At 41.5% G+C, this 18,711-nt stretch overlaps 1 protein-coding gene across 1 annotated transcript in view; it reads left to right on the top strand.

The window, feature by feature from the left end:
* Positions 1-18,711, top strand: part of gnav1 (guanine nucleotide binding protein (G protein) alpha v1) — a 40,844-nt gene that overhangs the window by 14,843 nt on the left and 7,290 nt on the right. Inside the window, exon 5 of the mRNA XM_086032700.1 lies at positions 435-563. Within this exon, the coding sequence (XP_085888826.1) occupies positions 435-563 (129 nt within the window). The remainder of the gene's footprint in view (positions 1-434; positions 564-18,711) is intronic.

Raw genomic sequence — 18,711 nt, 5'->3', positions numbered from 1 at the left:
ATGACGACTTGAGAATGTCACCTCGCTACTTTTAGATGTTTTGTGTATGCGTGTGTGCTTGTTTACACAAGGATCGCACTTCCGCAGGCACACGGCACACTTGCTTGTGCTAATTGTCTTACTAGCGAATCTGCGTTTGAAAGTTTGCCTTGGAATGTTACGATGGTAAACCACAGTGTGAATATTCATCACGATGAGCCACTGCGCCCCCTGGGGCTTCAATCTTATCATTACACACTCAACCTGCTGCATCTTGAAATGGCCTTTTAACATGTACACACATTTGCAATTTGTTCCTTGTTTTCACTTTGATCTCAAGCTTGTCTGCAGGTTATTATTATTATTATTTTTTTTTTTTAAATTTTGCTAATGTCTCCTCTCTTTTTGACCTTTTGCGCCACTTTTTCTCCCTCTCTCTATCTCGTTTTTTTTAGTTTCTTTGAAAATATGAGCCGCATCTCGTCTCCGGACTACATCCCCACAGAGATGGACGTTCTGCGCGTGCGGCTGAGGACTACAGGCGTGATAGAGACCCAGTTCAAAGTCAAGCACCTCACTTTCAGGTAGGCTACATACACATTTGTTCACCCATACTCTGTGACATATTGCAGCGGTCTCCAGATGCCTCAGACTACTGAAGGTCTTAAACACGTCTCCGAAACACCTTTCAGCCGAAGTTACTCCACTTTTTGAGCTGCGGAACCCTTATCTCTGTCTACAGCCTTGTGATAGGGTGGAGATGTAAGATGGAGATAGGTGGCTTCATTCATCAACAAGTCAATACGGCAACGCACACACACGCACACACACCAAGTCAAAGGCATCTCTGTTGTGGCCTTATCAGCATAGGAGCAGAGCGTGGATGTCAGATCATCATATTCATCCGTGATCAATGGGCCAGTGTCACATAATACCTCCTCCCCCTCCCCTCTCAATGGCTAACCTCATTTCCACAAGCTGTTGATGGTCTTGACAAGGGTGACAGATAATGAATTTAATTTCTTTATGTCCTTAGTTGAACACTCCCATAATGTTCGGATTTAATACTGCTGCAAATATCAGACCATTGAAATGGTCATGTAAATAAAATGTACTGTACATACATGCTGTTGAGGATATTCAACATATATTTTTAACAAATTATCACTGAATCCATCCATCCTTTTTCTGTACCACTTACCCTGGCAAGGGTCACTGGTGATCTGGAGCCTTTCTCAGCTGACTTTGGGTAGGAGGCAGGGTGCGCTCTGATTGGTTGCCAACCTTTTACAAGGCCCAAACTGTATAGACCAGAGCCCTCTTCCGATCTCGTTGTTGCCAAGGAACTTTGCTTTCCTATCTTAGCCGAGTGAGATAACCCGGAAGTACGGAGCGGGAATGGGAAACAAATCCACGGGTGCCCAACTGCGAGTCTGCAGGGGTCGACTGTAGTTTTAAGTTGTAATATCAGCAATCACCACTGAATGGCAGACTTGTCTTAAGGCCCGGATCAGGGGTGGACAATTCCGGCCCTCGAGAGCCTGTGTCCTGTTTTATGTTTTATGTCACCCTGGTGCAACCCAACTGGTTCAAATGATCGGGATCGCTATCCAGCTTCTGTAGACCTTGCTGATTATATGATCACTTGAATCAGGTGTGTTGCAGTAGGGACACATGGAAAACAGGCATGATACCGTCACTCGAGGGCTGGAATTGCCCACTCCTGGCCTAGATGGACCATGCTCCACCAATTACATGTAGGCATGTGGGTCTCTGTTAATTATAAAATGCAATTAATTTGGAAGCTGTTTGTGTTGTGTGGCCTGTCATCAGCCTATCCCCCGCCCCTCTTCGCCTTGTGGTGCATTATGAAGCTCAAAATGGACAATGGAGACACCAGACTACTGAGCAACGGAAGTTGTACATGGGAAAAATGGGAAAGAATTCCACCTAAAGCTTCAACAATTGGTGTCCTCAGTTACCAAATGCTTAGTGTTAAAAGAAAAAAAAACATGATTCAGCCCCCAACCTCAGAACTTGCACCAATTATCAATGAAAGATGGTATCTGGTAACTTTCATTTATGTCATTGAATGACATTGATTTGAAAGAAAAAAGATGCAACAAAGATAATGCGGGTTTTGTTTATTTGACTTTCATATTGTCTTGCAGCTGCTGTTCGTGCTTGGCATTGTTGCGAAAGCGCCCCATTTATTGTCTCTAAATTAAATCCATCCATCCATGGGTATTGAAGACGGGGCTATCATGAAACCCGAGAATTTCAAATATTAGCGTCTCCATTTTGTTGTGTGGTTCATTTCTCCAAGGAGAACATAAGACTAACAGTATTGTCAGCACATGCATTTGCTAAAAACTGAGAAAATAATATCAGTAAAATTTGGTATACTGCACTATAATCACAGGTTTTCTGGGGTGACTTCATTTTTTATTTGAACAGAATGCTAGTTTAGATCAGAACAAACAAACAAGCCGCGAGCAGCTTTATAGGGCCCTTGCAGCTCTGGCCACATTGGGGTATTGTATTAGCACATTGGAATGTGATTTTTTATTTTTTGATGGCACAATAGACCTTGAACATATGAATTTTTTTTTTGCCAGGCCTTATGTGTATGCAAAGTTTAATGAGTTTTCACACGTTTAGACCCTCATCTGTGGTCCTTTCTCAAACTTTTGTCTTTTTTTCTGAAATGGGATTTTGAGTTTTTCCTTGCCCGGTTGGGGGTTTGGATTATAAAATGTCGCCAATCTTTGTCAGCTGTGGACCTTTGAAGCCCTCTGAACTTGACTTAACTTTACTCTTGTATTTGCTCTTTGGAAACACAAAACCATGGGAATTAATCCCCCATACACAATTTCTCAAGAAGAAACATCACATGAGTTTTGGTGCATTTTAGGCCTTCAAAAACAGCAGCAGCTTTTGACAAAATAAAAAGTCTTAGAGAACTTAATTTTCAATATCTTTAGATAAACCTCATATTAAATCTCTTGGAGAAGTTTGATAAAATCTGGATTATGCAAAAGGTGGAAAATGAGGCAAAATTTGAAAAGAAATTAAAAATGTTGAACTTTATGTTGGATTTAGGGCAGGGGCGGAGCCACGGGGGGGCCTGTGTGTGCACAGGCCCACCCAGATTTGACAGACTGCCCGCCCAATGAGATTCATGAAAAAAATATATACTTTGAAATTTTTAGTAAATTATTATTACATTATTTTTGAATGTGTGTTTTTTTATTCTACTTAATATTAAGAATGGCATAATTGTGGTTGCCTAAGGAAGTTCTGAACTTCATATTATTCAGTTTATCATTTTATTTGAATATACGATGTGTCGGGATAGGAGGATTGTGCTCAGTGAGAGAAATATTCAGGCCCACCCTGATTTTACCAGGCCCACCCATTAGCCACGTTCTGGCTCCGCCCCTGGTTTAGAGTATGGCTCCAATGCACTTTTCGTGTTTGTCTAAGGCTGTATGCCTCCATGTTTTCTTAGGCGTAGGTGAAATGTGGAAACGGGGCTGCTTTGTTCAAAATTTGTTTGTGACTCTATTGATTATTGCACTACAACCCTCTTGAACATTGAATTTATTGCTAGGCCTGATGTGCAAAGTTTCATGACCTGCCACTCATGTTTTGACCCACAAAATCAGTATAATCTTTTGGGGGTGGCAAGCAGCACCACAGCAATAGCGTTCATAGTTTTGATGTCGAGTTTTGTGACGATCTTACCTCCTAGAGCTAAAGTTAACTTATTCACTGCCAGACATTTTCAGACCCTCTTTTACCCTTACGTTTGAAATAATTTGAAAAAAATATAAACAAGTTCCTGGGATTGAATGGCTGTACTGTGAAAAGCCAAATAAAGACGTCAATGGCAGTGAATGAGTTAATTTGACAGCAGAGCTTAAAGATAGATTGCTGTAGCCTATATCTCACCGAGCAGCGAATGTTTGCAAGTGTGAGCGCATGTAGCAAATGTTTTTTTGTCAGGGTTCGTTCAGTATTGCAAACGGTTGCAAAGACAATTGCCAGACATTCCCAAACTGTTTTAATTGTTGAAAAAAAAAATTCGTGTCGCCATCAAATTTTGAACATGTTCATAATTTCTTTGTAACAAGATAAACTGTTAAAATTGTTGGCGAACGTCTTTGGGACCCTTTGCGACCTTGAAATGAAAAAACATTCACTAGGCGTGCACACATTTACAAACATTTGCTGCCCACTGGAGTACAGCTTTATGGCTTTAGCCTAGCCCATCTAGTTACTTCAACAGGCCCAGACTTCATTTAACTGGGAGTGAGGCCATCCACACTGTTTAATCCATTGAAGACACCGCTCCAGATGTGTTTTTGGCTTTGGGAATGGAAAGAATAGGTCTCCACCTGACAAAACTCGTAGGATACCTGGTGCCCGATTTACATAATCCATGGGCACATTGCTTCACCATTTTGCTTGTTGGAGGTCAACAGCTTGTTGGAATTTTTTTTGTAAGATATTAAGAATTTTTTTGTATCCATGTTATGGAAGTCTATGGACTATACACAAGCTTGACGGACCTTGACTGTTTAGGGATGTGGTTTGGTTAATGGTCAATTCAGTGATGTTTTCGCAATATTTTGTGACTCTTCTGACCCCTCTAGCAACTTTTTTTTTCCAAAAAAGAAACTAGCAAAAAATAACAACAGTGGTCCCTAATGTTAGCAAAATTCTTATTTCCTGCATGGTGGACTGAAGAGGGCCAAGTGGATTTGGACTGATGATAATGTCCGGCAATCTAAAGTGTCATAGACTGTACATATTGGGTGTATTGTAAGCTATCCATCACTATATAATATACATCACTTCAATAATGTTATACTTCCCAATATCTATATATTTGGGAGTTCTGACTGGGAATGGCTAATATGAGTTGGTGGTTGGTGCACAGAATTAATGAAAATTCAAAATTTGGAATGTGTGAGAATGTAATTTTAATCAATCAATCAATCAATCAAGCAATCACATTTTATTTAAATAGCACTTTTCATACATGAAAATGCAGCTCAAAGTGCTGTGCAATAAAAACATCCAAAATACAACATAAAAAGAAGACCCGCTCCCTACCTCCCAAACATACACAAAGACATATATCCACAAGCACATCAGCACTTACACACAATAATACAAGCTAAGAACTAAAAACGGTAAGATAAGGTAAAAAATAGTCCTAAATCAATCAATTAAAAGCGAAACTAAAAGGTATGTTTTGAGCCTCCCCTTAAAAACATCAACAGTCTCTGCAGACCTGATGTCTTCAGGCTGGCTATTTTATAGCCGTGGACCAAAATGGCTGAGGGCAGCCTCACCGTGTGTTTTGGTTCTCACCCTAGGAATAGTTAAAAGGCCGGTGTCAGAGGACCTCAGAATCCGTGAGGGCTGATATGATAAAAGCAGGTCAGAGAAATAAGATGGCGCCAGACCGTTAAAACATTTAAAAACTAATAAAAGCACCTTAAAATCAATCCTGAAAGAGACGGGGAGCCAATGCAGCGATTTTAAAACTGGTGGCCTAATATTCTTAAGATGATAAAAAACGATCTTAGTTACATTTTGAATTATGAGTAAAACTGAGCTCGAGTCAAAAATGACGCACAGTTTCTTCACACAATGTTTAAAATCTTGTCGTTTGGGTAAAAATTTCTTTCTCTCTTTGACCTTCAGGGCCGATAACTAAAACCTCAGGTTTGTCCTGATTGAGCTGTAGGAAATTATCTGCCATCCATGACTTAATATCTAAAATGAAATTTAAAAGGGTATCAATGGGCCCTGAGCCATCAGGAGACATGGCAATATACAGCTGTGTGTCATCAGCGTAGCTGTGAAATCTGATGCTCTGTCTCCTGATGACGTCCCCAAGGGAAGCATATAAAGATTAAAAAGTATCGGGCCTAAAATTGAACCTTGGGGACCCCACATTTAATTTCATGGGTTTTGGAGGAACAAGTATCCATACTTACAAAGAAACATCGGTCTGTGAGATAGGAATAAAACCAGTTAAAGGGACGGTGGGGCCGGGACGGCCATGTTTTCACTATCAAGTTCAATGAAAAGAGTTGTCATTTTCTATTTTATCAATAAATTTGGGAGAAATTAGGGAATAAGTGACTCCATGAATAACGCCCCTTGTTAAAGGGGAGTATGGCCGCGCCCCCTAGTGTTCTATCCTTGTTCGGCCGGAGTCACGGGAGTAACCGATTCCAAACCCTCCATTGGAAATCATTGTAATTTCATTGATTATAGCGTCCAGAAACGGCGATCAATTGGCAAGAAAATTTATGTGGACATCTCTACTAATGCCCACTTCAACATATCAAAAGCATTAACCTCTCCGTGGCTGATTTATATGAGAATGAGGAAATACGGAATTGAGCAGTGCTAAATAGATTTAGGCTGGGACCAGCGCACACTGCTTCTTTGCCTAAAAAGAAAAAACAAAACAAAAAACACTGCTTCTTTGTTGATCACGGTTAGGACGAGCAAGGCATTTGACACCAGTCAGGATATTTACAGAGACTGAAGTGAAAATGAGACGTGCACATTTATTTAGATGAGGAATGGCCCCATTTTCCCAACCGACAACACACCGTCCAATTTGGAATGTAAACAGACGAAAAGGTACGTTCCAATGCGACCACACTCGGTTGTGGAGTCAGCCTCGCTGGAACTTTATGTTCGCTGAACATTGACGCTTGTTCGATGAGGGCTTAACTCACTCTCTGGCGGCTGCAAGCTGTGTCTTGGCGACTGCTTGGGAGGCAACCCCGCGACTTGAAGATCGATGCAGGCTGGAAGCAGAGTAAGAAGCTAATGTTGTTGTGCTTACACCTTTTGTTTTAATGACCTGAAGCTAGTTGTTGCTATTAGCCGTCCCACTATCCTACCTTAAGCCGGGGAGAGAGTGGGGGGCGTAAAGCTCCAATCTGCCTGCTGCTGCAAGCCGCCGTCTCCCTCCTGAGAGTTGACACGAGTTTAGCGTCGCTAAATGTCCTAAACATAACCAGTCGGGGTTCGTGTGTCCGCTTCAGCTTGTGAAAGTGGAGGAGCAATCGCCACAGTATTTTTCATTTTGTGGAGGTGATCATGATGAGATCACGTTTTATGTCAATAAATCAAAACTATTGTCCATTTCAACCTGTGAAAGTATAAAAGTGTTCTCACTTTTATACTTTCACAGGTTGAAATGGGCAAGAGTAGTAATGTGCATTTGCATTTTGGTGGAGATCGGTCACCATGTTAGACAACAGAACTGACAAAGCGAGCAATATCACCACGCTTGGCTCCCTCCCGTGACGTGGATAGCTGAGACTGGAAACATAACATAAGCCACGCCCCAAAAAGGGGCGTTGAAATTTGCCGTAAACCTAATCACAAAAAAAGCCCTTAAATCACTACAGAGTCTTTTGAGGTGGACATTTTAGTACTAATGTCATTTTTACATGCAAACCTATTATAAAAGTGCCAATGTTAAGCTCACCCAAGTGTCCCTTTAAAAACAGTACCAGAGATGCCCACTAGGTTTTTAAGTCTATTTAATAAAATTTTGTGATCTACTGTATCAAAAGCAGCACTTAGATCCATTAGCACCCAGACTGAGAGTTTTTTCATGTCTGCAGTGCACCTGATATCATTGAAAATCCTTAAAAGAGCAGTCTTCGTACTGTGGTTCATATTTGTATTTAAAAAATGATTTAACTGGAGAAAAAACTGTTTTTCTAAAATCTTACTTAAAAATGGTAATGGTAATGGTATGCAGGTCTGTAATTATTAGAAACGCTGGGGTCAGAATTGCTCTTTCTTCAGAAGGGGCTTCACCACCACTGTTTTAAAGGGAAGGCAGGGAAGACACCCGTCTAAAGAGAGCAATTGACTATATTTAAAATCTGTTCCTCAAAGAATCCATAAAATGTCTTAAAAAGACATGTGGAAATTGGATCCAAAAGGCAGGTTGGTGGATTTACCTGGGAGAAAACCCAACCAAGTGTCCTTGCATCAACCAGGACAAAACTTTCCAGTGTTTCCTCATGTAAATATGATTGTTACTTCTGAAGTGGTCTGCAAAGTCTTCACAGAGAGCGTCTGTTGGTCTCTGCGGGGAACTGTTAAAATCAGAGCTAGTTAAGAGTTCAAAGGTGGAGAAGATAAATCTGGGGTTATTTTTAGTAATTGTAATGTTCGAGAAATAGGAAGTTCTTGCCCGTTTGACTGTTTTAGTGTAGGATTTTAGTTGTTCACATATTTCATAGTGCACTGTAGGTTTTTTTTTCCACCTCCTCTCTACATTCCTGTATTTTTTTTTGATGTTCTGATTGCATTGTTTCTCCACGGGGGTACAGTCTTTGTTTTTATCGTTTTTATTAAAAGTGGAATTACGGAATCTAATGACGATTTCAAATTCTTGTTAAAATTGTCAACAATAAATTCACACGGTGCAGGTAAAATGTCGGCAAGAGTGCTCTTTAAAATCTCTACAAAATGTGCAACCACCTCAGAAGATAGGTAGCATTTCCTCAGTTTTCACCGGGGCTGCCAGATAGTTAAAACTGGCGATGTTAAAGTACACACAGTAGTGGTCTGACACAGCCAGGTCATCAACTGGACACACCAAGCGAACATGCCATAGGTTATGACCAAATCCAGGGTGTGTCCTCTGATGTGAGTCGGTTGTAAGACATGCTGTTTAAAATCCATGCAGTTTATAAGGTTTAAAAATTCTCTGGACAGCGGGTCCGAGATATCTTCAACATGTACATTAAAATTGCCGGTTATTCAAATTCTGTTTTCTGTAAGTAGAATATAAAATGGATAAGAATTCTGAAAACTCACTAATAAAAGAAGTGGATGGGGAGGTCTGTAAACACTAATGCAGAGAATAGCGGGACTGCTAAGGACATGATGTTAAAATGATAAATAGCTGCTAAAAATGATCTCCTTTGAGATAAGAGTATTTCTAAATATTGACGCAGTCCCGCCTCCTCTTACTATCCCTTGTAGAAAATGAATCAGTGGGCAAGCCTCGGTGAGAGCAACTGGAGCATCTGTACCAAGCCATGTCTCAGATAAAAGAATACCGTGTAAATTATTGTCTAAAACCAGTTCGTTTATGATCAAAGCTTTGTTTAAAAGGGAGCGCACGTTCAGCATGGCCAGGTTAATTTTTGTGCTGAACGTGCGCTCACGGTGGCACGAATGAGAATTGTTAACATATATGAGATTGCCATTGTTAAAACCACGTTGTTTGTGTGTGCGAGGGAAGCATCTGCCTGTGATAGTTTGAATGGAAAAGCTGTCCGGTGGTGGTAATGATAACGGGGGCCTGCAGGGAGAGCTGGTGAGGGGGGTGGTGCTGTGAGCAACTGGAATTGGCCTATAGGTTGGTGTAGTGAAATCATCATTGCAGTGTTTAAGGGTAGAAGAAGAAGCGGGAAGACTAAAAAGTTTGGATGAACACCGTCCGGCTTGTAAAAAGACGGTTCCAGAATAGGTTAAAATTGTCAATAAAATCAAAATCAAAGTGGCCACAAGTGCGTAGTAGCCATGTATCCCGGTTTAAAAGGCGGCTGAAGCGCTCGCCCCCGCAAGACAGCGTCGGCAAAATGCCGCTCACCCAGACCAACAGACCACAGGTTCTTAGCAAGGCAAAGAGGGCATGAAAGTCTCTCTTCGTCTGCTCCGACTGTCGGCGTGTTGTTTCATTTGTCCCTACATGAGGAATGAGGCGGGATATGGATGGCGGAAGAGAATCAAGAACAGCGGGCAGGATGTTTACTATGTCCATAACTTTGGCTCCGGGATAACAGTGGGTGATAGTGCCGGAATAATGACCGCTCATAATTTTAAAATGTGTATTTCCTAATTGTAGCATTGTATACCATATCTACACATGAGGCATTTTATTGAAACATGATAATATTCTTTTCCTAATACATTAAAAAGGATATAGAAGAATGTTGGTGTTGGCTCGGTGCCCAGCAAGCATTCCAGTTTCTCACGTGGCCCCTTTGCAAAATTATTTGCTCACTCACCCCTGATTTAGAGGTACAAGAATTGTTTGAGCAATGGTCAACATCTTTGTTTCTCACAGGTCTTTGATGCATGTGGAAATACAACCTTTAGGAATGTGTTTTATAAAGACAGCCGGAAAAGATTAAGGAGGTTTTCCACTGTTAGTTGAATTGGACTGATGTTAATTAGCTGAGCTAATTGGTAGTGTTATTGTGACACATCTGACTAGCCATACACACAGTGTTGGGAGGGATATGTATTACATCAAAATTGAATTATGTGCTCTCTGTTGTTAGTAATGGCTACCTGAGGACTTCCTCGGCTGTGAAGCTTCCACAATATTAACTTGTCCCTCATCCCCACATCTCATATTGAGTGATCGTAATGAAACACATTAGGTCTGCTTTTCATAAGTATGTAAACAATATAGCCTGAGTCAGTTTGTCAGCAGATTACTGAACTCAACATCTAAATGTTGTTTGTTTGTCTCTGGGTGCTGCTGACTTATGGTTCTTTTCTGATATGCTTCGCTAATGTGTGTCATGTTGAAGAACATTACCCAGCCCCCTAAAAGCCACACTCTCTGTTTCTTAGGCCTGGCTCTACTTTGCTAACTGTACGCATTTTGTATGCCGTTGTTCCAGACTCTCATAGATTTTTGAAGGGTTTAAAGTCTTCTTGGTGAACAGTCTGTGTCAAATTGATGCATTTTTTACGATATCTTATCTTTCAATGTTGAAATATAATGTATTCAGCATATTAGCATCTTGATGTTGGGGCTAAATGATTGTTTTGGGACTGAAATTGTGATCTCAGGCAATGTGATTTTGTGATTGTCAAAGATGTGTTTATCGCAGTCTTATCCCACCAAACTCACCAATCAGAAGCGGCATGCTACTCGCGGACAGATCACACTAACCAATCAGCTGCGAGCTTGTTAAAAAAGTGTGGCATCCACGTCACACTGTCTACCATCGTCCCTGAAGTCCTTGCTCTCCCGACTACTCGCGAAAGCTAGGCGCTAACATAACTTTTTCTGCACAATTGCACATTGTCTGTGGCCAGCAGCTACAAGATGCACGGTGCAGATCCTCTCCACTAAGTAACTAATCCTCGCCTTCGTGACAGCAAATAAGCTTCTTCTTACAAGTAGCATTAACACTAAAGGCGACAGGGAGTCGCTTAGGATCACCGAGCAAGAAGAGAGAACAAGAGAAGTTAATGCTAATCACTACGGACAGACTGACAGACTTCTAACAGACTAACTGCCGATTACAATTCTGTTCATCTTGGATAAAAAAATGACGGACTGATGAATGATGGACCGGCAACATTCAGTAAAATCCCACCTCTGTAAATAACACACGAACTGTGGCCATTTTTTTCTTTTTTAGCGTTAATAAAATGTTTTCTGACTTTTTATTAGTAAAAAATATATAAATAAAATGCACGCCATAATACCCTACAGGCAATTCTTACTTTGCTCTTGCGAGCACCTTGGTGCGTGGGCACCAGTGTTGGGCAAGTTACTTCCAAAATGTAATATATTACATATTACTAGATACTTGCATGTGAAAGTTTCTTTACAATATTACTGTATTTGTCGAGTAATGCATTACTCACTTTTAAATTACTTTTGAGTTACTCCTTTTTTTTAAATCAGGGATTGATTTATTCAACTAATTCACTGCCATTGACGAATTCACTTGTCTTTTCACAGTCCATCCATTCAGTCCCAGGAATTTATTTAACAATTAGTGTCCTCAGTTCCCAAAAGCGTATTGAGTGTTGTTAAAAGGAAAGGTGATGTAACACAACCGTAAACATGCCCCCGTGCCAGCTTTTTTGAAACATGTTGCAGGCATTTAATTCAAGATGGGTAAATATTTGCAAAAAAACCCTATAGTTTAGCATTATATCGTCATATCGTTGAACATTAAATATATCTTCGTCGTATCGCATTCAATGGAATATAGGTTGAAAAGAATTTGTAAAATGTATTCTGTGTTAATTGATATTTTCCCAATGTCCCAACTAAGTGAAATTAGTTTTTTTATGTATAACTTCACTGCTGTTTGGTTATGTTGTGTAATTTGTTGGATTAGGGGACAAGTATGGGCGCCATGTGCCTTGATGCACTCCCTGAAATGTCACAAAGATGACGCTGGTAGCAGAATGTTCTCCACAGCGTCCCTCTGGATCTACCAAGTCTGTCACATTTGCTCAGTGTGAACCTGCTCTCATCTGTGAGGAGAACAGCCCTGCCAGCGACCGATCTGCCACTTCTGCCATTCTTTGGCAAAATCCAATCGGACTGCATGGTGCCGGGCTGTGAGCAAAGCCCAAACTTGTGGTTGTTTGGCCCTCATTTCACCCTCGGTGTTGGTTTCTTGGAGTTACACTTTCTTTTGCTTTTCTTTGTTTTCCTAAGCAGTGTATATGAATCATTTCAGTCGTGGTAGTCACTATGCAATGGGAAGTTCTCTCATGTTAAATCCAAAAGTTCAAAAAGTTTCATCAACATGAAACTACTTTGACGTCAATGAATTGGTATCACGTTCTGATTAATGTTGCCTTTTTGCTCCATTCTTATTTTTTCTTCACTGATGAGTCACCCAGTGGCACATTCTTGCGTACATTAAAGCCCTGTAACTGAAAATAAAATGTCTTTTAAATTTGACACACCGCAGAGAAATGTTGTAGAAACCCCGCTCCATGAGCCGTCACCTTACCGTGGTGGAGGGGTTTGCGCATCCCAATGATCCTAGCTGCTAAGTTGTCTGGGGCTTTTTGCCACTGGCAGGGTCACCCATGGCAAACAGGTCCTAGGTGAGGGACCAGACTAAGCACGGCTCAAAATGACCCCTTATGAAGAATACAATTAATAGATCACGCTTTCCCTTGCCCGGACGTGGGTCACCGGGGCCCTCCTCTGGAGCCAGGCCTGGAGGTGGGGCTCGATGGCGAACGCCTGGTGACCAGGCCTGCGCCCATGGGGCCCGGCCGGGCTCAGCCCGAAAAGGCAATGTGGGTCCCCCTTCCCATGGGCTCACCACCGGTGGGAGGGGCCAAAGGGGTCGGGTGCTGTGCGAGCTGGGCGGCGGTTATAGGCAGGGACCTTGGCGGTCCCATCCCCGGTAGCAGAAATGAGCTCTTAGGACATGGAATGTCACCTCTCTGGCAGGGAAGGAGCCCGAGCTGGTGTGTGAGGTTGAGAGTTTCTGAGACTAGATATACAGTCGGGCTCACCTCCACTCATAGCTTGGGCTCTGGTACCAGTCGTCTCGAGAGGGGTTGGACACTCTTCCACTCTGGAGTTGCCCAAGGTGAGAGGCGCCGTGCAGGTGTGGGCATACTTATTGCCCCCTGGCTCGACGCCTGTACATTGGGGTTTACCCCGGTGGACGAGAGGGTAGCCTCCCTCTGCCTTAGGGTGGGGGGATGGGTCCTGACTGTTGTTTGTGCTTATGTGCCAAACAGCAGTGCAGAGTACCCATCCTTTTTGGAGTCCTTGGAGGGTGTGCTGGAGAGCGCTCCACCTGGGGACTCCATCGTTCTGCTGGGGGACTTCAATGCTCAGGTGGGCAATGACAGTGAGACCTGGAAGGGCGTGATTGGGAGGAACGGCCCCCCCGATCTGAACCCGAGCGGTGTTCGGTCACTGGACTTCTGCGCTGACAGGTACCGGCTGCCCAAGCGGAGTGCAGCTCTGGAGGTTGCTGATTCAAAAACCCGGGTGTGGGAGGAGTTTGGGGAGGCCATGGAAAATGACTTCCGGATGGCTTCGATGAAATTCTGGTCCAAAATCCGGCGTCTCAGGAGGGGAAAGCAGAGCATCATTAACACTGTTTATAGTGGAGATGGGATGCTGCTGACCTCAACTCGGGACGTTGTGGGTCGGTAGAGAGAATACTTCGAAGACCTCCTCAATTCCACCGACACGCCTCCCACTGTGGGCTCTCCTATCTCTGGGGTTGAAGTAACCGAGGTAGTCGAAAAGCTCCTCGGTGGCAAAGCCCCGGGGGTGGATGAGATCCGCCCGGAGTTCATAAAGGCTCTGAATGTTGAGGGGCTGTCATGGTTGACACGCCAACCGTCTTAGGACTACTTTTTCTTTTTAGCGGATTCATTATTGCCATAGTCCATTCATATTTTACTTGCTTGATTTTAACTTGAGTGCGGTGCCGAGGGTCGAATATGGCTAACTGGCTCTAGCAAACAAACAACAATGCATACAGTGATTTTATTTTCCAGTGCAAAGGATCTCTTACATACTACTACTATTCAAGGATGGCACAAAACTGCTAAACAGACAACAAGCTCATTTTGTGCATTTTTTCACAAAAATCAATTTACTCAAAATGTTAATATGTTTGACGTACTATGTTTGTCCTGCATATCATTCCGAGTCCGCAAAAAAATTATGAGCCTTACTCGCACCCACCGAGCCATGTCTGCCATCTAGTGGGGAATGGTGCTATTACAACTCAAAACTGCAGTCGACATCTGCAACCTGCGGTTCGGCACTCTGAGTCGCATACTGTCAGATGCGTCCACACAACAGAGACACTGTAGCCAAACATAACAAAAAATTCTTCATGGAAAGTGCATTTTTTTACAGGTTGTAGGCATAGCTTGCTAGCTTCTGTAGACGTGGAAAAGGAGCAAGTCATTATTTCTAAATAACTCGCAATTGTGCAGAATAACCACTGATGGATTGAAGACGCTCAGTACAGTATATAGTGGGGGAGGGCTGACTTGCCAGAAAGCCCAAGTGTGTCTCTGTCTGGCCTTAGTTTTAGCCACGCCCCCCCCAAAAAATCCAGTGAACTGAAACAAGGCAAAAAAAGTTTAGCGCATCTCAACAATTCAGTGCTACAAATGTCCTTATTCTTTGCATGTTTTCAGCAATTGACGTTAAACATGTGTAACGTATTTCGAAACAAATCTCTGAATCCACATTATAAGGGCTATAAAAGAAAATGTTTGTGAGTATTTGTTTGCTTTGAAGCAGGTGGAGGTGATTTCACCAACAATGTTACATTTGATTAAGAGGAGAAAAGTCCCAGGTGGTGTTGCAGGATGATCTCAGATTCCTGCCTCTAACACACCTTCCCTCTTATCTGCCAGAAATCTTGAGGATATATATAAATGACTTTGGTTAATTCACACCCAGCATTGTGTGCATGTGTGAGTGTGCACACACAGTTGAGTTTAGAAACAAAATCCTGAGTGTTGCCAAGGGATCATATTTTATATGAAATTTGCAAAGATAGTAACTGGATTACAGAGTGTGTTTTCAATAGCTGTTTGTTGGAAAGAGAAACATAAGGACTCAGAAATACAATTTTTGTTGCAGTGAGTGCATACAGACAGTACATTTTCCTTGTGTCATGCTAAGAGCTGTCCCTCTTTAAAGTGTACGGATATGAATGTTGACCATCATTACCAGCATCTGCACTTAATAAGTACACAGGAGGTTAACTTGAGCAGCATTCCTAATGCATTGCAATTAGTGTGACAAGGACGTGTACAAATATGCAGTGTAGCTTGCGTCATGGATGGCGCAGCAGTACTTTGAATATCTACACTACAACAAACCAGTCAGTGGGCATATGAAGTCTTTAGACTACACTTTTTTTTTAAATTAAAGGTTATATTGGATACAATCATGTGAGTTTATTGGTGTTGTTCTTCACTTGGGTTAATTAGAGCTGTTTATTGCATAGAGTGGGACAAGAGTAGGCTTGCACGTAGCATTTATATATTTTACAGAGGTAAACATGTTCGTGTGTTAATATGTATTTGCTTGGTATTTTCACACTTCCAAATAGGGCTGGGCGATATATCATATATTGTATGATATCTGAAATTAAGACAATATCAGTCAACTATGCGGAATTTGCATGTAAAGCTCAGGCCAACCAACCATATAGCTCCTTTCAAGTTTGCTGTTGATTGACAGCTAAAGCCAGCCAATGGCAATCATCTGACCGAGGGAGAGAGAGAAACACGCACACACAGAAACGCAGAGGCACATCAAACACATGAGAAATCCATCTCCATTTTATAATCCAGCAAGTCACTTTCACGCGCTACCAAGCCGTAGAAATACAGTACATACAGTACACGTATATTATGTTTTACAACAATACTTAACCATATTTGCAATTTCATATGTACCAGTGGTTATAATAACAAAGCTTGTGATAAATATGTACGAGCTGTGCGTGCTTCGTCAGTCCATTAAAGTGAATAGGAGCAAACCTCACCTTTCAATACATCCACACTTCCCTCATCATTATCGCCTATGTCTTCTTTTTGTAGCAACCTAATGTGTTCTTCGGCTGACTTTATCTTTTTGCTTTATCTTTTTGTGGATTGAAAAAAGTGATATGATGTAACATATTGTAACCTCATTGAACCACAAAATGTGATACACATTGCATGGACTGCATTCCAGTGTCTGCCAACAGTAATTTCTTGCGACAGTCATATCCAAGTTGGGTTCGGAAGCATCGTGCCATGTGCAACGTAAGCAAAAAAAAGTAAGCAATTTAATTCTTATTTATTGCTGACTTTGTTAATGTTGATGAATTATTTCAAATTTAAAAATCTGCACTTTCCACATCCTGTTGGGTTAATATTTTACTTTTTCTTCAACAAAAAATAGTAGTTTTCACTGAACTGATAGTAATATCGTTATGGAGATAACTGTCATGAATAGAAGATGAAATTCAGTCCGTTTCGCCCAACCCTACTTCCAAGACTGCTTGAGGATCCATTTTCTTTGCTCTTGATTTTAATTGTTTGCCACTGTTCACAAGCTGTGTAACAAACAACCATAATAATCCAAACCAAAATTGGAGGCAATAGTTTGGAAACCTGAGTAAGGGATATGAAATGACGGTTTAGAATTATGGTTTGGACAGATACCTAAACCTTCCAGCAGCTGATCACAATTGGATTAAAAAAAAACAACCCACTTAATTCATACACTGCCAACCCTTACAGTTCCAATGCATATTTCACATCTATAGTATAGCTTAAACAAAACACAAATTTAAAACATGAAACAACTATAAGTCTCCTTTTGGCCCATCCTATAGTAACTTTGTACCTGTAACAAATACTCAGGTGATTTGATGTCACTTAAAACGTTAATTACGCCAATACAGTACGACAACCGTTCAGTCAAAAAAGAGCAACGGCTCTCCTGTCCGTCCTTTGCTACTCTCGATCATATGCCCTCCCATCCAGCCGCACAATGCATTCATCAACCTCAGAAACAAAACAACTTGGCAAGACAAAAATTCGACAACAACACAGATAACCCAATTCGTTCCACTATTTCTGTAATATATTTCTTTGCATCTATGTTTGCCTACCCCTGGCTGTTGTTATAACGAACATTACCGCTACTTTTCCGAGGATTGTCCTTCGGTCGTCTACGTGCCGACTGAAGACTTCACGTCACTTTTCGTGGCTTTCAGAATCGGATTGGGGTGAAAGGTTATTTGGAGTAAAACACACTTTATTAAGAAATACTTCATGTTAGAAATCTCACGTTTTTTATTATTAGTAATTGTTGGCATTTGATAAATTCATTGAGTTTCGATGTAGTCCTGAGATGTCCCACACTGTGATCTGGCATTGAACGCTCCTCGAGCGCTAAGTGTTGATAGCGAGAGACGTGGTTTCTTTTCTTTTTCCTTCTTTGACACATAGCTAGTAATTTGTTCGTGCCAGCAAACTCAGTAGTTGCAGATTTCCCGTGTTTCACGGCGTTTGTTGTTGTGTGTAAACGTTAGTTGAGTTTAATCATTTAGGTTCGTGTCAGGTAACTGCTGTACATAATAGCCTAAATATGTTCTTGTGAGTGATGTCACAAGTTAGTTATTTCGGCTAATATGCTAACTATTCTAGTGATGAAACGTGTGAATGTGTATTGTATGTATTGTTTGGCTGATTAATTTCTTAATACAGTGGATTGTAATGTTTAGGCATATTGTTAACAAATGGATATGCATTGGATGATGTTGCTAGGTTATTCTTTGTCTGCGTTGTTGCAGACCACAATAAATAGACGTGTCAAGTGGAATACGGGCCTGTGTTTTCTGACAGGATCACCCACATTCATACCTTGCCACTCTAAAATAGAGTCAGCTGGAGACAACATACCAATCATATGATCCTCACCGTTTTACTTCACATTATGTACAGTTCGCAAAATCTTGCAGCCCGTGTCAACCAGAAAATTGTTTCCAGTTTGGCAGGAGAAACGCAAACGGAAGTGATATACGAGCTGCCTCGCAGAAGTAGTAGTAATGTACTTATTTTATTTGTTATTCAGTAACTACGAAGATAAAAACACAACAGCGACCCACTTCACCAAAGTCATCTTCCTGCGGCACTTCATTTGATTGACTTTCACATGATTTTAACCAACATTGTGTAGTATTATGTGTTAAATGTTGCCCACTCGGCATCCATTGAAGCCTGATCATCCTGGAAAGGGGATTCCCTGATCTGTGGTCCCTTCTCAAGGTTTCTCATGTTTCCTCAGATGGTGTTTTTTGAGTTTTTCCTTGCCTTCCTGGGGGTTAAGATCAGGGGACGTCGTTAATATGTTGTCAGCTATGGGCATGTGAAGCCCTTTGAGACTTTCCTGCG

The sequence above is a fragment of the Filicampus tigris genome, chromosome 6, assembly GCF_054856515.1.
Source record: "Filicampus tigris isolate MCC_2025a chromosome 6, RoL_Ftig_1.0, whole genome shotgun sequence".
NCBI lineage: Eukaryota > Metazoa > Chordata > Actinopteri > Syngnathiformes > Syngnathidae > Filicampus > Filicampus tigris.
The sequence above is the reverse complement of the archived record's forward strand: the minus strand, read 5'-3'. Positions and strand labels throughout refer to the sequence as shown.